This window comes from Marmota flaviventris, chromosome 9 (assembly GCF_047511675.1).
Source record: "Marmota flaviventris isolate mMarFla1 chromosome 9, mMarFla1.hap1, whole genome shotgun sequence".
In the NCBI taxonomy this organism is placed as follows: Eukaryota; Metazoa; Chordata; class Mammalia; order Rodentia; family Sciuridae; genus Marmota; species Marmota flaviventris.
The window spans coordinates 65,886,058-65,912,293 of record NC_092506.1 but is presented as its reverse complement, the minus strand read 5'-3'; the positions used below and the strand labels follow the sequence as shown (position 1 = coordinate 65,912,293).

Genomic DNA, 26,236 nt, shown 5'->3' with positions numbered 1-26,236 from the left:
TTGTTCCCTTCCCCTGTGTGCCCACCCCACCTTCACATAGGATATGGCTTCTACTGAAAGTGTAGGTGTCCCCACTTAATTCATGAATCTTCCACTGAAGCATCTCTGATATGAACATTAATAAGTGCTTACTGCCTCTAATGATTGTCCTGCTGTTAGACAGCTGTTGCTAGAAAGTTCGTGTGTGTGTGTGTGCCCCAGATCTGCAGATTTATTCATGTAGTTGGTCCCCTTTTTTTGCTTTCATTTTCATTTTCTTTTCTTTGCTATTATCTGCTTATCTTTCTTATAATTGTTTTCCTGCCCTTCTTAAGTAGGTTTAAAAAAAATTTTTTTTAAGTGCATTCCAAGATTCCAAGTGTCAGGTTCAATTTAGACGCTTGCACTTACTGAATGTCTACTATGTCCCAGATGCTATTAGCTAATTTTACATAAAACAATTATTAAGTGAATTAATTTAGTCCATTTGCTATAAAATTTTGTAGTATGGAATATTGTTCCTATTTTTACAAATTAAGCTTAAGGGGCTTGGTTAAGATCACATAGGTCCTAAGTAGCAGGGCCAGTAATCAAACCTAGATCTGTCTGATTCCAGTATGTGCTCATTCTACTGTGTCACTTTGCCTCTTAGCTAAGATATGGAATAATTTATGAAATCACTTTCTCTGCAAAGCTTCCTATATTCTTCCTGAAGGTATTTACTGTACCTGTGTGGGTGAAGTTCTACCATGGCTGCCCCTTTCCTTTTATTGTCTTAAATTACACTTTTTCTTATGGGCACTGCAATGCTTTTGTAATGTTTATGCAACTATGCTTTTTAAATTCTTTATTGCTTGTTTATAAAATTTAATTTTTATTTTTTAAAGAAATCTCAAATTTGTATCAAAATTACTATTTCTGTGAATTTTTTTGTTTGAAAGTAAGTTATCAACTTGGGGCCCCATTATTCTTGAATGCTTTAGTACATGTTTCCTATAAACAAAGACAGATTTTTACCTAACCTCAATGCAACCATCAAAATCAGGACATTAATAATGACACATTACCGCTGTCTAATCCTCAGACCCTATTCAGATGTCACCATTTGTTCCTTCATAATGTTCTATAGAAAATGATCCAATTAATAATTACATGTTGCATTTTAGTTGTCATATCTCATTAGTTTCCTTTGATTTGGAATAATGCCTGAGTCTTTCCTTGGTTTTGTGACCTTGACACTTTGAAAATTATGGGACAATTATTTTGCGGAGCCACCTTGAATTTGTTCGTCTAATGTTTTCTCATGATTAGATTTAAATTTTCCATATTAGGCAAAAATAGCACAGATATGAGGTAGTTATTATTTCATTCTATTAGGTGGTATATCAGTGGACCTTTTTTTTTTGTATGTGGTGCTGAGAATTGAACCCAGTGCCTCACACATGTTAGGCAAACACTCTACCACTGAGCTACCACCCCAGCCCATGATAATGTTTTTATTTGATTGTTGGTTAATGTGGTATTTGTCAGGCTTCTTCACTGTAAATTATTTTTTCCCTTTGAAATTAATAAATATTTTGTGGGGAGGTACTTTTAAACTGTATAAATATTTTGTCATGGAACTTTCAGTTTATGTTAGTTATGGACTAATGGTTTTCTTATTCAATGGTTTGTCACCTATTACTGTCTTTGATCTTGGTTTTTAAATTTCTTAATTTGACTAGTTGGGTGCCTCTTCAAGCTGTGTATGTGTCCTTTTGACTCTTCTCTCTTTTTTGAATATTTTTTTTCTTTCTGTTACAATAAGATGTTCTAGACTCATCTCTTCTGTTTTTAAATTTATTTTTTGTTATATATGATAATATATATAACTAAACATGAAGTATGACTTATTCTAATTAGGATTGTCTTTTGTTTTTCTCTCTGTGGTGCTGGGAATTGAACCAAGGGCCTTACACATACTGGGTAATATTTTACCACTAAATTACATCCCCAGCCCTTCTAGGGTAATTTTTGTTTTCTCTGCTCTACCTCACATCAGCCTTTCATCTAGAAGACTTGATTCCTTTTAATGGAGAATCATACTTAGAAACCAAGAGCTGGATGCTTGGTTTGCTCATTGCTATTGGGGTATTGCTTTTGTGTACTTTCAGTGTATAGAGTAAGAGGATACATATTTATGTTACGTATACATAATTATATCTACTTATTTCTGTGTCTCTATATAATAACAATTGTCAGTTATCATTTCTTTTTTTTTTTTTTTTAATATTTATTTTTTAGTTCTCGGCGGACACAACATCTTCGTTTGTATGTGGTGCTGAGGATCGAACCCGGGCCGCACGCATGCCAGGCGAGCGCGCTACCGCTTGAGCCACATCCCCAGTCCCCTCAGTTATCATTTCTACTTGTAACTCAAACCTAACTCCACAGTTTGTGATGTTCTTTTTTCCTTTCTCTAAATTTGTATCTTCCTTCCTAGACAGTATTATTCTTTTTTAAAAATATATATTTTTCAGTTGTAGTTGGACACAACACCTTTATTTATTTATTTTTTGTTTATTTTTGTGTGATGCTGAGGATCAAACCCAGGGCCTCACACTTGCTAGGCGGGTGCTCTACCTCTGAGCTACAACCCCAACCCCCAGATAGTATTATTCTTGATATGTTTACCTGTTTGATATGTCTTCCTGTTTGTTCAGAATTGTGTATTTGTTTATGGGGGTGTGTTACTTGCAAAAGGTGTTGGCAGCCCAGAAAGGTAATCATAAGAATTGCTTATTGAGTAGTATCACTAAATTTATCTGGTACTATTAGAAACCTGAGGAACTTTTCATGGGTAGAGAATATTGATACTTGTGAGTAAGAGTATAAATAGATATAAAGAAAATAGGTATTGCAGAACTTTTTAAATACTTGGGTTTCAAATGCTCACCTTTGAACATAGTGAGCAAAGTTTCCAAAATCATGAAATTGTTTACTTATTAGCTGGTTGCAGTGGCATGTGTCTGTAATCCCAGTGACTCAGGGGGCTGAGGCAGGAGAATCTCAAGTATGAGGTCAGCCTCAGCAACTTGGTGAGACCCTTTCTCTAAATAAAATACAAAATAGGGCTAGGGATGTGGCTCAGTGATCGAGTGCCCCTGAGTTCAATCCCCAGTACCCCACTACCCCTAGAAGAAAAAGTACTGAGATAAAGCTCAGTGGTAAAACACCCCTGGATCAGTCCCCAATAACTGGAAAAAAGGAAGGAAGGAAGGAAGGGAGGGAGGGAGGAAGGAAGGGAAGGAGGGAAGAGAGGGAGGAAGGAAGGGAAGGAAGGAAGGAAGGAAGAAAGAAAGAAAATAATGCAGCTGTATGAGAAGTGAGAATTGGATTGAGTAAGTATAAGGAAATTTTGATTCCTGAATTAGCTTTTCCAGTAAGTAGCCCACGTTAGGGGACTAGCTCAGTGGTAGAGTCCTCGGCTAGCATGCACAAGACCATGGATTTGATCCCCAGAACTGCAGAAAAAGAAAAAAAGAATGATAGGATTAAGTGATAATGCCTAATAATGTATGAATACATGGGCTACTTACTGGAAAATAAGGAAAGTAGAAAGTCATATATAAAGCATATATAGTTTTGCAAGGTGATAACTACATGTACAGCTGCAAAAACAAGTATTTTTAGATAGTTCCTTTCACAAAGAACTATCCACAAATAAAATCACTAATTTGAAATATACATAATTAATTTCTCTCTCCATCTTTCTTCTTGCCCTACCATCGTCTCCCTCCCTTCCTAGTAATGGAACATACAATCTCTAGAAGAGTACTATATATGCTTTATATATGACTTTCTACTTTCCTTATTTTAGATTATAGTAACAATAGCTAATAGTCATATCATGGCTTATAATAAAGTTTTTCACATTTATGTTCCTAATTTGAGCCTCTTAATAAATCTATATATTAAGTAAGGCAAATGACAGAACAGTAAGATTCTGAGAGGTCCAGTGACTTGACTAAATATTCTATAGCTAGTGAGTCACAGCTGCAACTTGAATCCAGGTCTTTTTTTTTTTTTTTTAACAACAACAAAAAAACCCTTAATATTATGGAAAATTTCAATTTATTATTCTTTCCAGTTTTGAGTATAAATCCCACAATTTGCAATATTTTTCATCTCTTCTCCCCTTTCACTTTTTGTTGTTGTCTGTTAGAGTGATTTAAAGTAAATCCCTAACATCATCATGTTATTTAAATGGCAAATACTTAATTGTGTGTCTCTAATGGTAGTATATTTTTTAATTATTATAATTATTAACAGTAACTCCTTAATATCATCTCATACCAATTTATATTAAAATTTTAAAATTTCATTAAATATGCCCTGTTATGGTTGGTTTGATTTAGATTAGGATCCAAAAAGATCCACATATTGGTTTTAGACAGTCTCTTAAATTTCTAATTTATAATAGTACTTCCTTTTTTGTTTTGGTACCAGGGATTGAACTCTGGTGCACTTGGCCACTGAGCCAAATCCAAAGCCCTTTTTTGTTGTTGTTACCAGGGATTGAGCACAGGGGAGCTTAACCACTGAGTCACATCCCTAGCCCTTTTTTTCTATTTTATTTACAGCCATGGTGTCACTGAGTTGCTTAGCACCTCGTGGTTGCTGAGGTTGGCTTTGAAATCATGATCCTCCTGCCTCAGCCTTTGAGCCGCTGGGATTCTAGGCATGCGCCTCCACGCCTGGCTTCTTTTGTATTTTCTTTAAATGCTATGGGTATATTGAAGAAACTGGGTCATTTGTCTTGTGGAATAGTTTACATTCTGAATTCCTTTTGATGTCATTGAAAGTGTTGACAGCAGAAACCCCTATAGATTGGTTTCTCAGTCCTTTTGGTCAGAACTCCATTAGTCTTAGAAATCTTCCTTGCTTTCTAGCATAAGGTGTCCTGTGTTCTTCTTACTTATTTTTTGCCCTAGTCTCAAAACTAGCTATGTCTCTAAGGAACTCTGTAAACCTAGGGTGTTTTCTTTTTTTGGTACCAGGGATTGAACTCAGGGGCACTGAACCACTGAGCCACATCCTCAACCCTATTTTGTATTTTATTTAGAGACAGGGTCTCACTGAGTCTCTTATCGTCTCACTTTTGTGGAGGCTGGCTTTGAACTTGTTATCCTCCTGTCTCAGCCTCCCCAGCCACTGGGATTACAGGTGTGCACCACTGCGCCCAGCTTAAACCCAGGTTTTAAAATTTCAAGTTCCATTCTCTTCTCCATATAAATGCCTTTCAGTCTGAGGATAATGATACGTTAGTAGGTAATGCAGTCAATTTTATGGGACAGTTGGTATATTTTGAAAAACAAAAGAGAATACAAATATCAGGGTTTATCACAAGACGTAGGGGTGAATATTGTTTTGTTTAGCTTCTTGTATGTATATTTTTATGTATTATGTTTTATTTTTATTTTTTTTAAATATTTTTTTTTAAAGAGAGAGAGAGAATTTCTTAATATTTATTTCTTAGTTTTCGGCGTACACAACATCTTTATTTGTATGTAGTGCTGAGGATCGAACCCGGGCGTCACGCATGCCAAGCGAGTGCGCTACCGCTTGAGCCACATCCCCAGCCCTGTATTATGTTTTAATATAATGTGAATTTCTAGCTTTGGGTCCTAGTCAGAAAAAATTTGAAAGTCTGGTATACAACTTCATTTCTTCAAATAATATTTTGTTCCTGTTACTGCCTTACAGCTTATTTTACTAGCACTGAACTAGGTATGAGAGAAGTAACTGATAATTTATTTAAAATGTTGGTGAGGAGGAGCTAGAATGAAAAATATTGACAGTACCAAGTGTTGACAAGGATATGGCACACATGGAGGACTTATGCACCACTGGTGGAAGTGTAAATTAAAATAAGTTAACCACACTGGAAAACTGTTTGGCAGTATCTTCTTAAGCTGACTTTGTGCATTTCCTTTGGCTCAGCAATTCCACTTTAAGTATATAACTAACAGAAATGTGGCCATATGCACTAAACACCACACATAAGAATAATTATAGTAGCATTAGTTTAATACCAAAAACTATAAATAGCTCAAATACCTATCAACAGAAAGGAATAATAGATTTTGTTGTATTTGTAAATAAAATAGTACATAGTAATGACAATGAACGAATCATTTTAGGTGCTGTACCATGGATATATCTCACAAACATAAGTTAAGCAAAAGAAACCAGATACTATTGATTTGATCTTTTTTTTTTTTTCAATATTTATTTTTCAGTTTTAGGTGGACACAGTATCTTTATTTTACATTTATGTGGTGCTGAGGATCGAACCCAGCGCCTCACATTCCATACCCATCCCCACATCCCCAGCCTTTGGTACTAGAGATTGAACACAGAGGTGCTCTATGACCAAGCTACATTTCCAACCCCTTTTTAATTTTATTTTGAGATAGGACCTCACTGAATTGCCAAGGTTGGCCTTGAACTTTGGGGTCTTCCTGTCTCAGCTCGCCGAGTAGCTAAGATTCCAGGCATGTGCCACCATGCCTTGCTGTGTTCCATTCCTTTCTTTTTTCTTTTTAAAGAGAGAGAGAGAGAGAAAGAGAGAATTTTTTAATATTTATTTTTCAGTTTTTGGCAGACACAACATCTTTGTATGTGGTGCTGAGGATCGAACCCGGGCCGCATGCATGCCAGGCGAGCGCGCTACCGCTTGAGCCCCAGCCCCCATTCCTTTCTTTCTTTTTATATATTTATTTATTTTTATTTTTATTTTTATCTTTTAGTTGTAGTTGGACACAATACCTTTATTTTATATATTTATTTTTATGTGGTACTGAGGATTGAACCCAGGGCCTCACACATGCTAGGCAAGTGCTCTACCGCTGAGCCACAACCCCAGCCCCAATGTGTATTCTTGTTATGTGTGTATTCTCTTTGTGAAAACCCATTGAACTCTTCACTTAAAGAGTTTTGTATATTGCTTTATGGATATTAAGAGTTTAAAAAATTTAGACATTTTTTGTCTTATTAAAATTTGATAGCAAATAAAATATAACTTAGACACAACTTTTATTTTATTTTTTATTAATTTGTTTATTTGGGTACTGGGAATTGAACCCAGGGTGTTTTACCACTGAGCTAATTTCAGCCCCTTTGCAATTTTAAATTTTGAGACAGGATCTTGATAAGTTGCTTAGGTCCTCACTAAGTTGCTCAGGCTGGCTTTGAATTTTTTATTCTTCTGCCTCAGCCTCCCAAGTCACTGAGATTAAAGTATGTACTCTGTATGTACAAGTCAAAATGCTGGCAATTGGGGATATAAAAGTTAAAAAATAAAAAATGGGATTCTTGTTTTCTAAAGTTTCATGTGTTAGAGGAATATTCAAGTAACATGATGCTAAACAGATTGGTGCGAATATATTGATCGAAATCATTCCTGAAATTGATGCAATGCTTTTTTTTCTTTCTCTTTTCTTTTCTTTTTTTTTTTAAATTTGTGGTGTGTGTGTGTGTATGGGGGGGATTGGACCCAGGGCCTCATGCATACGAGGCAAGCATCCTACCATTGAGCTACACACCCAGCCCTTATGTGTTTATTTTTAAAGATATTAATCATGTCCTTTTGTTCTCTCTTTTTATAGCACTTAACAGATACCTCTCATGGTGTAAGAAATAAGTGTTTGCAATTACTTGGCAATCTTGGCTCTTTGGAAAAAAGTATCACAAAAGATGCAGAAGGCCTAACTGCCAGAGATGTCCAGAAGATTATAGGGGATTATTTCAATGACCAAGATCCACGTGTCAGAACAGCAGCAATAAAAGCCATGGTAAATTTGATTATTATTGAAACTAATCGGGGGATGGTTTTCATTATGTTTGTTTTTAGTTTTTGCCCAGGGCTTTGTGAATGCGAGGCAAGCACTCTACCTCTGAGCTATACCTCTTACTTCTTCCTTAGCTGTTTTGTCATTATTTCAGTTTCCTAGTACTCCCTTGGAATATTCCATGGATTAATTTTTTTAAATGCTTGAGTGCTTATGCTAAAAAATCTTGGACTATCTTATTTATATAAGACTGATTTTGCCTGAAAGGAACTATGTTACTCTTATATAATGTGGGAAAATATATGAGATTGTGTGGAGACATTGGAAATATTGATCTTTCCACAAATACTTAAAAAATACTTAAATACTTAAATACAAATACTTAAACTGTCTTTTTTTATCCAGTTGCAGCTTCATGAAAGAGGATTGAAATTACACCAAACAATTTATAATCAGGTATTTTACCTTAAATGATTTCTGTCTGAAAGGGTGAGAGGGTCATGAAACTGGGAGGGTGGCCACTCTGGTTCTCAGAGTTTGAAAACATAAGAACTTCAACTGGCTAATTGTGGCCATGCTAATTGGGATAAATGTGCAATCATATCCAAAACATACTTTTCAAGAAGAGTTTAAAAAATTTAGACATTTTTTGTCTTATTAAAATTTGATAGCAAATAAAATATAACTCAGATGCAACTTTTATTTTATTTTTTATTAGTTTGTTTATTTTGGTACTGGGAATTGAACCCAGGGTGCTTTATTTATCACTGAGCTACATTCCAGCCCCTTTTGATTTTTAAATTGGAATATATAATTGAATAATAGCACTAATACATGAAGGAGGATCTAGGAAGCTCAATATGAATACCAGAGTTCATGAAGTAAAGTATAATGTTTAGAATAAGGAAAGTGGTAGTCTTGCTGATCTCTCTTTGAGTGGGCTGTATATGAAATCAATTTTGGACACCGCACTTGATGAACTAGAATATTTCTGGAAGAGGGTGACCAAAACCATGAGATCCCATAAAAAGATCTTTCCTGAATGTAGTATTGGTAAAGAATGGTATGATCAAGTTGTGGAAAAGCTAACTGACAGCCTATATAAAGGACCTTGGCAGGTAGTATTTCTCTTGCAGAATAAGGGAATAAATCTAGTGATATACAATCTAAATCCACAGTCAGTGGTCAGATTTTTTTTGCTTACCAAGAATGCTTTTGTCTCTTGGAGAAAATTATAATTAGCAAGCCTCTGTGACTGATGTGTATACCATATTTGTTCTTTCACAAGACAAAGTGGAATGGGTCCAGAATGCTTATGTAACCATCTCTTTTCCCCCTATAGGATAATTGTGGGAAGTCCAATAACTAAAGAAAACTTGGAGACTAAGGACACAGAAAAAAGATAGTCAACTGATTCAGATGTTAATGGCATAGGACTGTGTCAGTAATGTAGGCCATCAATGATGAGGACCTCAAGGGAATGAAGATAGAGTGCTGGTGGAGGATTTGAAATATAAAGTAGAGTTTGGTTCCAGAATGAGTTTGGTTTTAGTTGTGTTAAGATTGAAAGTGGGATATCCATGAAGAAAGTTCCAGGTCATAGACAGTTAAGAACATTTGGGTCAGGAGAAATTTGAGCTGGTGGTAGATACTTGGAGCCATCACCATATCTTGGGTACATGGGGATATACAGGAAATGTTAGTAGGTTGAAACAGAGGCCAGTGATGTTGTACCAAAATAAACAGAAATGTGTGCTTTGATTTTACAGATGGTGGTGGTGGGGGGGATCCATCTTTGGTGTGTGAGCCTGTGAAAGAAGTATAGTGGGCTTCCAGCAGATTCTGCTAGGTTTGATAGAATTCTAGGTATCTGTCAGTCTGTTGTTCTGCTTTCAGATATAAAGTGGCAGGACCCACAGTCCAAATATAACTAGAGCAGCTGACAGAGGCTCAGAATTCTTGGGTGGATAAATGTTCAAGAAGTTAAAACCATCCATTTTTGATTGACATCCTTACCCAGTCACCATATCTTCATTTTAAAATAGTTTGAACATCACCTAGGAGGACACAGAACTGATAGACTTTTGGAATCTTTCTTTTCAGGCCTGTAAATTGCTCTCTGATGACTATGAACAAGTACGCAGTGCTGCAGTCCAGCTTATCTGGGTTATCAGTCAGCTCTATCCTGAAAGGTCAGTGTGAGTGTAAGCTGACTTCTGTTTGTTTATTGCTAAGCCATTTTCTCTCCTTTCACCATGCATAAAGCTACCTCCAGGAAAAGAATGTTGGTTAGAATTCTGGAAGGCAGTGTGGAAGGGATCAGGCACAGGCCCTGCAAATCAGGATGCTTGGTCCTGTGTTTCAATCTCTGCCGTAAACTTTCTGTGTTTCTTGGGAAAGATACTTCACCTTTTTGGGTCCCAATCAGTCTTCTTAACTGTAATTGAAGAGACTGAACTCTCAAGTGTCTTAGCTTTTTTGGGGGGGCAGCAGTGGGGGGGTGTTAGTCACTAATATTGTTTGAGATCCATTTAATTTAGTTTTTGTTTGGGCCAAATGCCAACTAAGGTACCAGGTGTGTGTTGAGAATAATGATCACTAGTTTTCTTGGTTAAAAGTATTTTCACAGAGGTTAAATTGTTGATTTACTCTGAGGTCTATTGTATTGTAGTAGTACCATTATAGGAGATAATAAATGGCTACAAAATACTCTGTAGTGTTTTTCATTTCTTCTTTCTTTTTTCTCTGTGTATGTGTCTTGGGGGTGGGGGTGATGGTTCTGAGGATTGAACACAAAACCTTACCATGCTAGGCATGTGTTCTACAACTGAGTTATACTACCAACCCCAGGTTCTTGGTTTCTTCATGAATCTTTGAACCTTTGGTAGGTTACACACTTTTATTTATGACACTGAAAATTTGCAGTGCAGTAGAAGGGTTGGTTTATACTTCCAATTAGACTTGTTTAAGTTGAAATGTGTTTCATCATTCTAGGATTTGAACTGTATTGCTCAATTATCATTCCCTGTGTATCAGTTTTCATTGGTCATTCTTAGTTTATTGAACTTGCAGTCTTGGGCTCATGTTCATGTGTTTTTTCTACTTTTCTTTTAATCTAGCATTGTCCCAATCCCTTCTTCTAACGAAGAAATTCGTTTAGTTGATGATGCATTTGGAAAAATTTGTCACATGGTCAGTGATGGCTCCTGGGTGGTTCGTGTTCAAGCTGCAAAGCTATTGGTAAGCTGCACTTTTTTCCCCCCTGTTTGGGATTGAATCCATGGATACTTTATCAGCTGAGATATATCCTCAGTGCTTTTATTATTTTCTTTAGGGAGAGGGTTTCCCAAAGTTGCTCAGACTGGCCTTGAAATTGAGATCCTCCACCTTAGTCTCCAGAGTAGTTGAAATTATAGGCATGTACTACTTAACTCTGCTTGATTAAAATACACTTTCTTTAGCAAACACATTGCCTGTTAAGTCTTTTTTAATATGTATGTATGTATGGTACTGGAGATTGAACACCGGGGTGCTCTACCTCTGAGCTACATTCCTGGCCATTTTTATTTTTTATTTTGAGACAGGGTCTTTTGCTAAATTGTTTAAGCTGACCTCCAACTTGTGATCCCTTTGCCTAAGCCTCCCAAGTAGCTGAGATTTATAGGCGTGTCCCACCATGCCCAGCTCCTACTACGTTTTCATAAACATTTTCAGAAACTATAGATAGGGACAGGTGTGGGTCATTTTTAGAAACCTCAGAATTTCTTATTATAGAAATACATAGCTTACTTTCTTATAGATAAGTAGTCTTCTTTAGAATTAGAAAGATCTCACAGATAATACTATTTAACCTTGTTAGCATACAAGATAGCCAAGGCCTAGAGACAGAGGAAATTAATAAAAATAGTTGCCTCTGTTTATTAAGCACCTGTTATGGCCTAAATATTTTCAAGGCTGCCCTTTACATTTGTTTTCTCATTTACTCTTCATAGCAACCCTGCAAGATAGATATTATTATTCCTTTTTCTCAGATGGGAAAATTGACACACTGAGAAGTTAAGTAAATCATCCAGTTTATACAAACAGAAAATTATATAGTGGGATTCAGATCCTAATGTTCTTTTAGTTTGGCTCTTTCCTATTCATAGCACGTTTTTATTTGTTTGTTTGTTTTTATTTTTGTGGTTCTGGGGATTTAACTCAGGGATGTTTTACCACTGAACTCTGAGACCCCCTGTTTATTTTTATTTTGAGACAGAATCTCACTAAGTTGCCAAGGCTGGTGTCTAATTTGAGATACTCTTGCCTCAGCCTCCCGAGTCACTGGGTCACTGGGATAATAGGCATGTGCCAGTGTGCCTGGCCATAGCACATTTGTTTAAACAATAACAACAACAAAACTTTTTAGGGTAGAGATATCCTTTTTTTTTTGGTACTGGGATAGAACTATCTTTAGAGTATTGGCCTGATAATTAGCTTATCTTTGTTACATTGGATATGTCCCTTGATTTTAGTCTCAGTATCTTCACTGTTAAATGGGGCTTTAATATCTCTCATTTTTGCCTCACATGTTGTCACGATGCTCAAATGGGATACTTTCGTTTTTGGGAGGGTATCAGGGATTGAACCCAGGGGCACTCAACCACTGAGTCACATCCTCAGCCCTATTTTGTATTTTATTTAGAGACAGGGTCTCACTGAGTTGCTTAGTACCTCATTTTTGCTGAGGCTGGCTTTGAATTCATGATCATCCTGCCTCAGCCTCCTGAGCCACTGGGATTATAGGCATGCACCACTATGCCTGGCTCAAATGGGATACTTTCTAAGAAAAGGTTTGTAAATTGTAAAGTACTATGTGAACTTGGTAGGGATTGTAGTATATACATATATATGAGTATATATAAGTATTTGTATGTCATAGCAAGAAAATCTGAGGTTCTTTTTATACACTTCTCCTTTGGCTACTAGCATTGCCACTATTGATGAGATTGTTGGCTGAATTATTTGGATCTGACTGCCCTAGGCACAGATCCAGTGATTGCTATAGTATTGTGGTCAGTATTTATTGGAGTAAGTACTGAAACTTATGTGAAGCATTTTCATGGAATAATAAAGAATAAATATGGGTAATTTCAGAATTTCCTACCAATGGATTATATTACTTGTTTATAATTAAGTGGAGTTAAGCTAACAGTGATTCTGTTTTGGATTCAAATTTGGTTTTGGTTTATGAGTGTTTTTATTTTATTTTATATTTTGGAACTAGGGATTGAACCCAGAGTTTTGTGCATATCAGACTTGTACTCTACTACTGAATTATATCCCTGGCATGATTTTTAAAAAAATATTTGTTTTTTAGTTGTAGTTGGACACAATACCTTTATTTTATTAATTTATATGTGGTGCTGAGGATTGAACCTAGGGCCCCACACGTGCTAGGCAGGCACTCTACTGCTGAGCCACAACCCCAGTCCATGTTTTAAAATTATGAAATAGTCCAATCATTCATCAAGTCCTTTTATTCAACAATTACTGATCATCATCATCTACAATGAACTTGTCTTTGAGCGGAGGGAATATTTATTTATTTATTTAGGTACTGGAGATTGAATCCAGGCACACTTTACCAATGAACTACTAAGTCCCAGTCCTTTCTTTAAAAATATTTTTTGTAGTTGTAGATGGACAGAATGTCTTTATTTTATTTATCTTTATGTGGTGCTGAGGATGAAACCCAGTGCCTCACTCATGCTAGGCAACCACTCTGCTGCAGAGCTACAGCCCCAGCCCCCAGTCCTTTTTATTATTTGTTTTGAAGTAGGGTCTTGCTGATTTGCTGAGGGTCTCACTAAATTTCCGAGACTGGCCTTGAATTTTTTATCCTTCTGCCTCAGCCTTCTGAGTCACTGGGATTACAGGCATGCAGCACCTTGCCCCCATGATGGAGGGAATATGTTTTAGAGGAATAATTTAATGATATATCTTGAGTAGGTAGTTTTGAAAAATAATTATTAAAGCAGGATCATTGACAATGTTGTTCTGTACCTGCAAAGGATTTAAAATCTATTTCTATAAAGATGTATGAATAATGAATGGTATATTGAAAGGATTTCTATTTGGATGATTCTTAAACTTGAGTCAGGTGCTTTATGTTTAATGATTTAAAATATGAAAAGTTTCATATTACATAAGTAATTATGTTTGTATTCAGAAGTAATTAATAGGGCTGGGGTATAGCTCAGTGGTAGAGTGCTTCCTCTGAGTTTGATTCCTAGTATCATTAATCAATAACTTAATTTTTCTAATAATATTATAGAGTTTCTAGCTTACTAAACTAGACTCTTAAGTCATACGTATACACATACACACACACACACACACACACACACACACTTATATGGAAGCACACATACCTATACGCATGTATACATAACCTCATATACATACTATTTGTAAGTAATTTTTTAATCCTTTTAAATTCTTTGGTTGATATTATGTTATTCATTTTATAGATAATAAGACTAAGATTTATCCAGGTGTGGTGACATATGCCTATAATTACAACGATTTGGGAGACTAACACAGGAGGATCCAAGTTTGAAGCCAGTCTTAGCAACTTAGTGAAACCTTCAACAATTTAGAGAGATGCTATCTCAAAATTAAAAAAAAAAAAAGGAAAGAAAACTAGGGATGTAGCTCAGTGCTAGAGCACTCCTGGGTTTAATCCCCAGTACCAAAAAAAGGAAGGGAAATTCAAAACCATGTGAACTATGTGAAAGAGAATGGCTTTTAGTTGTTGTTGTTGTTGTTTTTTATAACTGCCTGAAGGGGACAAAAAAAAAAAACTTAATTTCTAAATAAGCAGATCCATGGAACTATTTAGAGTATAGTCACTACTTTGAAATTAAGCCTAGTATTGACATTCTATCTAGGATGTGGTCTTCAGTTCAATGATTTCTTACGATGTTCAATTTCTCTTAGTCAAAAGGATTAATTGGTATTTGCAAACTCCCAAAAGTCTTTGAACTTTTGGATCTTAAAATGTTATAACATTTTAAGATTGTGATTTGTTGATTTTTATGCCTGAGAGTCTGCCAAGGATTGGCCTTTCCTGAGGCAAATGCAGATATTCTGCTTAGTGGCAGTTTAATGACTGATGCACTAATCTATCTCAGTTGTTTTTCGGTTTCTTTTTTAATTAACTAATTAGATAGAAGCTAGAAGCTTTATGTGGTAGTCAGCTTTTTGTAGTAGTGACTAAAATACCTGACGTGAAAATGTAAAGGAGGAAAGATTTTTTGGCTCATGGTTTCAGAGATTTTAATCCATGGTTGACTGGCTCCATTGCTTTGGATGAGGTGAAGCAGAACATTATGGCAGAAGGACATTGTAGATGAAAGCTGTCCCACTCATGACAGCTGGGAAGCAGGGAGGAGATGAGGGGTGGGGTGGAGTGGGGGATGAAGGTGTACACGTACTTCTAGGGCACAGCCCTAGTGACATACTTCCTACAACTAGGATCCACCTCCTACAGTTTCCATCACATCCCAACAATCCATTCAAATTATTAATCCATCAAATGAATTGATCCACCAATGAGATTAGAGTCCTCATGATCTAATGATTTCTTCTTTTTTTTTTAAGTTGTAGATGGACACAATACCTTTATTTTATTTGTTTTTATTTTTTTATGTGGTGCTGGGGATCAAATCTAGTGCTTCATGCATGCTAGGCAAGTACTCTATCACTGAGTGACAACCCTGGCCTCCTAATAATTTCTTAAAAGCCCCATCTCTGAACATTGCTTCATTGATGGCCATGTCATCAATGCATGACACATAAGGGGACATACCAGATCCAAACCATAACATTTTAAAACTAGAATAAAGAAAGGGTGCATACACGGATTTATGTTTTTTATACTAATAAAGTATAAGTTTTACTCTGAAAACCTGTTTGATACTGGTTTATTAAATATCTCGTTTCAGAGACAGTTTATTAAGTTGTCCAGTGAATTATTTTCTTAGCATTTTAAATTATTTAATTAAATTATCTAAGGCAAGCTAGGTAGAGTGCTTGCCTAGCATGTGAGGGGCACTGGGTTTGCTTTTCAGCACTGCATATAAAAAAGTGAAATAAAGGCCATGTAAAACTAAAAAAAATATTTAAAAAAACTATCTAATTAACTAATTAGTACTGGAGATTGAACCCAGGGAAGTTTTACCCCTGAGTTACATTCCTGGTTCATTTTCTTTAGTCTCAAAATAAAAAAAATAAGAATTTTTATTTTGAGATGGGGTCTCTCTAGGTTGCTATAGCTAGCCTTGACCTTGAGATCCTCCTGCCTCAGCCTCCCGATTTGCTGAGATTATATAGATTATACTTGGATAGTGTTGCAATTTTAATTTGTTAAGCATATTAGTTATACATCTTACCTGATTCTTTTTGTTTTGGTTAAAATAGACAAGAATATGGATGTTTTTCTAATTGGTGCATGTTTTGATGAATTTATTATCTTTTTGACCCAAACCTGCACCTCTTGTATTTTCTTGAAGGATGGTATCTTCTACTAAGATCTGGAATAGAGAAATTTGTGAGTTCTTTTTCTTTGTTCTTTATCCATTGAGTCATCAGCTCATATCAGTTCTGCCTCCTGGACATCACCTGAATCCGTCCATTCTCCATTTCTGCTTGGCCCATGCTAATTTAGGTGTCACTATTTTTTAAGTGGATTCCTATGTATATGGCTCTTGGCATTTGTGGATTCAGATGGAAAGCTTTGTGACACTTAAAATTAACTTCAAGTGATATATAATTTTTTGATGTCTTCTGTATTGTGGGGAGAGAGCTCAGCTGAGGCAGTCAAAGAGTCATTGGAAACTATGGATGGACTAACTTACTGCATAATCATTCAGTCCTTTGTTCTTTGTGAGGAAGAAATGCTTCTTGAAAAGCCAACTACTGATAATGGTGGGATAATTAAAGAGAAAGTTAGGGGAGCTGGGGTTGTGGCTCAGTGTAGAGTGGTAGCCTAGCATGGGTGAGGCACTGGATTCAATCCTCAGCACTACATAAAAAACAACTAAGTAAAAACAAGTTTAAAAAAAGAGAGAGAAAGTTAGGAGACCATAAAAATTAATGTTTCTTACTCATAAGATTGATGTTTGAATAAAAATGTTTAGGTCTGACATTAGTACAGATCTATGTAGCAAACAACTAGGTTGTGATAAAAAGTCATTTTGAGGGCTGGGCTTGTGGCTCAGTGTAGAGTGCTTGCCTAGCATGGGTGAGGCACTGGGTTCGATCCTTAGCACCACATAAAAAACAAATAAATAAAAAATAAAGGTTAAATAAAATAAAAGTTAATCTGAAACTACTTTAGTCAAAAATAGTAAAATTGTTCTTATAGAGTCAGAGGAAAGGGTCTGTTTGATATTCACAAAGAACATGTAATTTTCTATGAAAATGTGGTTGGAGAAAAGATCTATGCCTGTGTAAGCATTTTCATGTTTTTATACATGGAAATTGGAAAATGTCTCAGATATATGCCTTAGGAGATGTCTATGACCTGCTTTATATAGCCTTTGGGGTGGGGGGCAGTACTGAGGATTGAACTCAGGACTCCTTATATTAGTAGGCAAGTAAGTGCTCTAACACTGAGCTACACCCCTAACCCTTTTTCAAAAATTTTAAGATGGGGTCTCATTGAATTGCCCAGGCTGGCCTCAAACTTGTGCTTGTCCTGCCTCAGATTCCTGAGCCTCTGGGATTGCAGGCATGTGCCACCGTGCCTGGTTTATAGCTTCTTGAACTGATCTCTCTGCTTCCGTTTTGATTCCTTCTGATCCATTAGCCACATTGCTGCAAGATGCACTTTATGAAGTATAAATCCATGCTCTCCCTTACTCCAAAGAAGCAATTTATCTTATTTCTCAGCCTCAATTTCTCACCTTTAAATGGGGATAATATCTGGGAGTGGTGGCACACACCTGTAATCCCAGCAGCTTGGGAGGCGGAGGCAAGAGGATCTTGAGTTCTAAGCCAGTCTCAGGAAGTTAGTGAGACTCTAAGCAACTCAGCAAGACCCTGTCTCTAAAATATAAAAAAGGGCTGGGGATGTGACTCAGTGGTTGAGCATCCCTGGGTTTAATCCCTGGTACCAAAAAAAAAAAAAAAAAAAAAAGGTAATAAAGGTACATTCTTCATGGGCTTATTAGGAGGGATAAATTTTAAAAATATAAGTAAAATATTTTGCATATGGTTGACTTCATTAAGTGTTTAATGGAGATTATAATTATTTTTCATGTAAGGTAACTCCTTCCTCCTAGCAAACAAGACTTTATAATCTGATCTCTACCTATCTGTCCTGTCCCATTCATAAAACCATTGAATGTTTCCCACATGGCATTCTCTTGTACATCATGCATTTGTACTGTGATATCTGATTTCCCAAACATCTCTCTTCCTGCCTCCACTCCCTACTGCTTGTTGTCTCAATTCCCATAGCATCCTTTATAAATGTGTATTGTAGGATTTCATACCATAAGGCAGTTATCTTTTTGCTTGTCGGTTTCCCTCATTGTTTGCCAGCTCACTGTTTATAGTGTTGGTGTCTTTTATTTTTGTATTCCTGGTCCTGGTAGCTATAGGTATATAATTGAATCATTGCTAAATAAATGTTTGTTTTATTGATTGAGTAAATGAATGAATGAACAAATGAATGGAAAGAATGGAATAAAAGGAATGAAGAAACAGGAAACAGTAGTAGTTAAGGCAAAGAGTTGTACAGTCTGAGTTCATATATCAGTTCAGGTATTTACTCTCTTTGTGACAGAGAATGTATTACTTAATGTTTTTGGTGCTTTTTTCCCCCTCCATATATAAAAGAGGACTAATAATAGTATTTACTTCACAGGATTGTAATGAGGATTAAATGAGTTAAGATATGAATAAAGCTTTGAGACATATAGTAAGCTCTGTGCATATGTGAGCTGCAGCAGTTGATACTATTACTATTACTTTTATTGTCTTCCAGATGATTTAGAACCCATAGGCATCTTTACTATCTTTATACATTTAAGTTGAATGCAAATTTTGAATATTAAGCTAATGTTCAAATAATAAAAGTTGTTTAATATGCTCTGGATTCTTTCCTTTTACAGGGCTCTATGGAGCAAGTCAGTTCTCATTTCTTGGAGCAGACCCTTGACAAGAAACTGATGTCAGATCTCAGGGTAACTTGAATTGTTTGTTGTTTCTGAATATCTGTGAATGATATCAATGTAGCAATATGCAGAGTTGTGTTGCTTTAATTTAGCAACCCATGCAGTTGTTAAAATGTAGTAGGGTTGGACTGGGACTGGCTTAGTGGTGACGCACTCGCCTGGCATGTGTGAGGCACTGGGTTTGATTCTCAGCACCACGTATAAATAAATAAAATAAAGATCTATCAACAACTAAGAAAAAAAATTTTTTTTAAATGTAGTAGGGTTACTAGATTATATTTTAATTTAAAATCTGAGCACTTTGAACCAAATTACAAGCTACTTCATTAATTTGTTATCATAATTAGGAGATACCATATGCTGATTGTGTTTTTTTTAAATAACATTTTTTAAAAAATATTTTTTTAGTTATACATTGACACAATATATTTTGTTTATTTATTTTTATGTGGTGCTGAGGATCGAACCCAGGGTCTCTCACGTGCAAGGTGAGCGCTCTACCACTGAGCCACAACCCCAGCCCTCTGTAAGATAAATTCTTTAAAGAGCTGGCAGTGTAGCTTAGTTGGTAGAGTGCCTCACATGCACCCTGGGTTCAATCCCCAGCACCACCAAAAAAAAAAAAAAAAGATAAATTAGATAAATTTAAAAAGATAAATTAAAATGATTATATAGTTGATATTTGTGCTTTGTTAGTAGAGTTGGTAGAGTACTTATCTTGCATGCACAAGACAAGTACTTTTTTTTCCCCAATATGGTTTTGTTTCTTTTGGGTACTGGGATTGAACTCAGGGGCATTCAACCACTGGGCCACATCCCCAGCCCTGTTTTGTATTTTATTTGGAGACAGGGTCACATTCTTTGCTTAGCACTTTGCTTTTACTGAGGCTGGCTTTGAACTCTCTATCATCCTGCCTTAGCCTTCTGAGTCACTGGGATTACAGTCACACATCATGATGCCCTGTTTCCATATGGTTTTCTTGAAGGGCATGATTCTTTTCTTGGGGGGGGGGGCAGCAGTACTGGAGGTTGAACCCAGGTGTGTTCTTCTACTGAGCTACTTTTGTAGTCCTTTTTATTTTTTAAGACAGGGTCTCCCTAAATTCCCCATACTGGCCTCAAACTTGTGATCCTTCTGCCTCAGCCTCCTGAGTTGCTGGGTTTATAGGCATATGCCACTATGCCTGACCCATTGCCTTGATTTGAGAGTTTACTTAAGTGGTTTTTGTTTGATTTTGGTATGGTATGTTGGCAGTGTAAGGAAGGAAATTCTTATAGCAAATGGGGAGGAATGGGTAACACATAGGTTTCTAAGATACACCATGAGGTATAAGCTTTATATTGTTGAATGTGACCCACATCCTTTTAGGTTCAAGTACCTATCTCCTTAGTGCCTCTGAGGTGATCAACCATGAGTTATGGATCCACACTGAGAAGATTTGTAGAGGTGGATATGTGAAACAGAGTACCAGTTCATTTATTTATGATGAGAACCATAATTGCCAGGTGTACTGTATGTTTACTTTTGCTAACCAGGGTATTCCCCCTTAGGTAACCTGTGTGGAAAGTGAACTTACTAGAAAGTTATTTGGTGAAGCTCAATGTTGCTCAGATTGAGCACAATATTAACATATAGTGACTTATTCTGCTTTTATTTCCCATTTTTCTTCCTTCCTTTGTCTTCATTGTTGTCTTCTTCCTCCCCCTCCCCCTCTCCTCCCCCTCCCTCTTCTCTTCCTCCTCCTCCTCCTCCTTCTTCTCTTTTTTGTTTTGGGTGGCACTGTGTATTGAATCCAGGGCCTTGCATCTGCTAGGCAAGCTTTGAGCTATATCTGCAGACCTTTTTATTTTGAGACAGTTTTATTAAATTGCCCAGGCTGCCCTCAAACTTGTGATTCCCCTGCCTCAGCCTCCCCAGTAACTAGTATTTCAGGCATGTTTCACCACATCCTACTTGAGACTCATTTCTTTCTTTCTTTTTTTTTTTTTGGTATCAGCAGTTTAACCCAGGAACACTTAACCACCAAGCCACATCCCCTGCCCTTTAAATTTTTGAGATAGGGTCTTCTTGCTAAGTTGCTTGGGGCCTCTCTAAGTTGCTGAGGCTGGCTTTAAACTCATGATCCTCCTGCCTCATCTCCTGAGTTGCTGATTTTACAGGTGTGTGCCGCCACTATGCCCAACTGGAGACTCATTTCTTTTTCTTTCCTTTCCTTTTTTATATATATGTTTAGTTGTAGATGAACACAGTATTTTATTTATTTATTTTTATATGGTGCTAATATTTGAACCCAGTGCCTCACACATGCTCGGCAGACACTCTACCACTGAGCCACAATCCCAGTCCTAGGGACTCATTTCTAATGAAACTGAAAAACTTGTTTTCTAGAGTCTGTATATTGCGTACCCATGGAAGCTTTTGCATGGTCACTTGCATTGTTTGCCTTTCTGACTTTCCCTTTCCTATATTGTTGTTATGGTAAACATAAACTTCTGTCTGATCAGCACATATTTTAACTATCTTCACCCTCTTTAATAAGGTAACTAAAAAAGTTCTTACAAACTTGTGATCCTTTTGTCTCAAACTTGTGATCCTTTGTGTGTGTGTGTGTGTGTGTGTGTGTGTGATGTTGGGGATTCAACCCAGGGCCTTGTGCATGCAAGACAAGTACTCTACCAACTGAGCTATATCCCCAGCCTACTTTTATCTCATTTTAAGTTGAGTTTACATTTCCCTGCTCTGAATTATTGAGTAGTTTTTTTAAAGTGTAACTTTTAGAGAGCATTTTAATTTCCTACCTTCTCATGTTCCCAAGGTGCTCCTTAATGTTCCCTCCAGAGTCTCCTGCAAGTGGTAATTGTTGTTATCTTCTGCAGAGGAAGCGTACTGCACATGAGCGTGCCAAGGAACTTTATAGTTCAGGGGAGTTTTCCAGTGGCAGAAAGTGGGGAGATGATGCTCCTAAGGAAGAAATAGATACAGGGGCTGTGAACTTGATCGAATCAGGAGCTTGTGGAGCCTTTGTTCATGGGTTGGAAGATGAGATGTATGGTACGTATGATTGTACAGTAATAATAGTACCCATTCATTGAGTGACTGCTGTTTGTCAGGCATTGAATAGAGTGATAAACATGCATTCTTTTATTTATTTTTTATTGTCTGTGAAATACCTGTTATGAAACAGAAGAGGCTGGTGTGCAATGTGTAGTGTGATATAGCGATTAAGAACATGGCTTTAGGTTTAGTCAGTGCATATTCAAATTTCAGCATTTCTATAAAATGGAAGTCCTTCTGAGTTGTGAGAATTAAGTGAGGTTCAATATATGTAAAGTGTTTGGCATAATAAATGATTTATTTATAGTAAGCACTTGATAATAAAAAATTGATGGTCAGCCAGCTAGAAAGTCATAGAAACAATTTAAATCCAGGTGTCCCACCAGAAAACCGTTAATTAGACTGTTAAAGCCTTTTTTTTTTTTTTTTTTCTTTTTGAGGTACTGGCGATTGAAATTGGAAGCAGGATATGTGAAACAGAGTACCAGATCTCTTATCCAATTTTTAAAAAAAGTTTTTTGTAGTTGTCGATGTTAGAATGCCTTTATTTTATTTGTTATGTGGTGTTAAGGGTCGAACCTAGTGCCTCACTTGGGCTTGGCAACTGCTCTGCTACTGAGCCACAACCCCAGCCCCCCGAATTTTTATTTTTGGACATGGTCTCATTAAGTTGCCTAAGCTGGCTTTAAACTTGCAGTCCTCCTGCTTAAGCCTCCTTAGTAGCTGAGATTACATATACATGCACAAGGTAAAGACTTTTCACCTTTGATTTTGAAAGATTTTTTTTGTGTGTGGTGCTGGGGATTGAACTCGGGGCCTTGTACATGGGAGGCAAGCACTCTACCAGCTGAGCTATATCTGCAGCCTGAAAGATTTTTTCTTGGGAATAAAATGCTAGATTAACAGAACCTTTCCACCCCCATCTTCTAAAGATGTTGCTTTATGTTGAAAAGTGTGCTGTCCTTTTTGTCTTTGTCCCTCTCTGTATGTAACAAGTCTGTTTTTCCTCAACTTGCTATTAAGATTTCTCTTTATCATTGGTTTTAAGCAATTTGATTATGAATGCCTTGATGTAGTTTTCTTATTGTTTTTTTATGCTTTTGTTGAACTTCTTGAATCAAGTGTAGTTTTCATTTTATTTAGAAAAATTTTAGCTAGTAGTTTTTAAAATATTTATTTTTTAGTTGTAGTTGGACAAGTATTAGGTTCCTGAAGTTTTCCTGCAGCTCACTGATTTTTTTTTTTTTGGTTATTGTTTTTGTTTCTTTTTACCCTGTGTCTTATTTTGAGTATTATCTATTGATTTCATCTTTCAGTTCATTATTTTTTCTTATGAAATATGTAATCTGATACTAATCTCCTACAGTATATTTTTCATCTTAGATATAGATGTCCTCTTTCGATTTTTTTTTTTTTTCCCCTGTACTACGGATTGAACCCAGGGGCACATTACTACTGAGCTATATCTCCAGCTCTTTTTTGGGGGGGGTACCAGGGATTCAACTCAGGGGCACTCAACCACTGAGCCACATCCCCAGCCCTATTTTGTATTTTATTTAGAGACAGGATCTCGCTGAGTTGCTTAGGGCCTTGCTAAATTGCTGAGGCTTGCCTTGACTTTGCAATTATACTACCTCAGTCTTCTGAGTTGCTATGATCATAGGTATGTGCTGCTATACCCAGCTTTTAGACTTTTAATTAGAATTTGGGGAAAACATTTTTATATAATTGTCCAAAATCCTTTTGTTTGTGTGCTTTCTGATTGGTTTTGATTTTTTCCCTTATTAGAGATTATATCATTCTGATTATTTTCATGTTTGGTAATTTTTAATTGGATGCTAGGCATTTTGAATTTTATTTACTTTTTATTAGATACTGAACATTGTTTTATTCCTATACATCTTTTTTTTTTTTTTTTTAAATACCTTTATTTTATTTATTTATATGTGGTGCTGAGGATTGAACCTAGTGCCTCCCGTCGGCTAGGTGAGAGCTCCACTGCTGAGCCACAACCTCAGCCCCCTACACATCTTCTTGAGTTTTGTATTCGGGTATGTTTTGCTTGTCCTAATTTTAAGCTTTGTTAGGTAAGACCAGAGCAGTTGAGTCTGGGGTTTATTTTGTGCACTATTGAAGCAAAACTCTTCTGAACCTGTTAACATTGGTCGTATGTTAGTTTTGACTCGTTTTTTCTCTTTTCTAGGTCTTAGTTTCCCCACAAATCAGAACTTAGCTGAAGACTTGAGGGGGTCCTTTGCAAATCTCCCAAATTCTCCATTTCTTTGTGGAGTTTTCTCCTTTTGGTACTTTAATATGTGACTTCTAGTGTGATTGGCTTCCCTAGACTCCTAGCTTGGTCTTCTCAGGGAGATAATGCAGTCTAGAACTCTTTACACACTTAACTGCTATAACCACAGAGCTCACCTCATTTATTTCCTATCCCTCAAGAATCACTGTCCTTCATTGCCTGAAGTCCAGTGTCTGGAATACAGTTGCTTCATATAGTCAGGTGCCATACAACAATGTTTTGGTCAACAGTAGACTTCATTGTTATTAAGATTATAAAGGAGTTGAAAAATTTCTATCTCCCAGTAAGTTCAGGATGTCCTGATCATAACACAAAGCATCACTCACATATTTATGGTAAATAAACCTATTGAGCTGCCAGTCATATAAAAGTAGGCTGCATATACTTGATAATACTTGATAATGCATATGTATTTACCATAATGTATGTTTGTTTTTTGGTACTGGTGATTGACCCCAGGGGTACTTTACCCCAGTCCTTTTTATTTTTTATTTTGAGACAGGGTCTTGCTAAATTGCTTAGGGCCTTGCTAAGTTGCTGAGGCTGGCCTTGACTTGAGATCCTCCTGCTTCATCTTCCCAAGTTGCTGGGATTATAAGCATGCACCACCAAGCAAGGCATAATACTTCATTATTCTTAAAATGGTTTTTCCATTGGGCTCTATAATTCCTATTTTTCTTTTTATATCTTGGGACATCTGCTGTGATGAGACACTGGGTTAGATGCTAAGCACCACATAAAAATAAATAAATATATAAAATGATGGTATTGTGTCCACCTACCAAAAAAAAAAAAAAAAGAAGCTATCCTCAGAATAGAACTTAAAAGGGCAAGAATAATGTTTTTGAGTTTTTCTTACTAGTAAATGTAAAAAAATTGGTTTGCACTATCCAATTTGCTTTAAGATATTTCATGTATAGTCATCCCTCCATATTCAAGGATGATTGGTTCCAGAACCCCCAAGGATAACCAAATCTGCAAGTGCTCATCACTTATATGAAAAAGCATAATATTTACAAAAAAAAGTAGACTATAGTCATCCTCCTGTTTACTTTAAATCATGTCTAGATTACTTATAATACCTAATACAATGTAAATGCTATGCAAATAATTGTTATCCTCTATTTTTGGGGGGAATAGTAATAAGAAAAAAAGGACTATATGTGTTCAGTATTGATGAAAAATTCTTTTCAAATATTTTTGACCCAGTTCGGTTCAGTACACAGATGTGGCACCCATGGATGTGAAGGGCCAACTGCATATAAAAATTAAAGCTGATTTTTTATTTCCTATGAACTTGAAACATGACTTATAATTTAAATATTATTAATTATTAAGTCCTGTCCTACTCTAAGACGTATTATATTTTGTTTCTGTTACCATTTTTTTGCTTTGTTTAGTTTCTACATTTGAATTTCTCCATTATTAATGTTTATGTGATTTAGTTTATAATATAGTTTCCAGTTTGTCAGTAAGGTTTTTTTTGTTGTTGTTGTTTGTTTGTTTGTTTGTTTTTGCATTCTGGGGATTAAATCCAGGACATTAGCATGCCAAGCCCAAGCTCTACCACTGAGCTTTACTCTCTACCCCTGTTACTAAGATTTAGTTAAAGTAACTTAAATTTGACAAGTAAGTAGATCACAACCTGGCATCAGACATGGCAGCTTTCTAATTTTATCATATTTGTAAAATTCTAGGTAACTTAGGGGTTTAGGGAACATTGCTGGGAATGAAATGGTGCCTCCTTTCATTGGCTTAGATTCTAGTATAATATCTCATATATTTTTAGTCTTTGAATTCTTCAGCACTTGCCTTCCCTTTTGGGATATTGTACATT

At 36.2% G+C, this 26,236-nt stretch overlaps 1 protein-coding gene across 2 annotated transcripts in view; it reads left to right on the top strand.

The window, feature by feature from the left end:
- Ints4 (integrator complex subunit 4) overlaps positions 1-26,236 on the top strand; it is a 108,503-nt gene that overhangs the window by 22,255 nt on the left and 60,012 nt on the right. For both annotated transcript variants that reach the window (XM_027942666.2, XM_071616525.1), the window contains 6 exons: positions 7,629-7,814; positions 8,217-8,267; positions 9,915-10,003; positions 10,931-11,051; positions 18,974-19,045; positions 21,914-22,088. In XM_027942666.2, the coding sequence (XP_027798467.2) occupies positions 7,629-7,814; positions 8,217-8,267; positions 9,915-10,003; positions 10,931-11,051; positions 18,974-19,045; positions 21,914-22,088 (694 nt within the window). The remainder of the gene's footprint in view (positions 1-7,628; positions 7,815-8,216; positions 8,268-9,914; positions 10,004-10,930; positions 11,052-18,973; positions 19,046-21,913; positions 22,089-26,236) is intronic.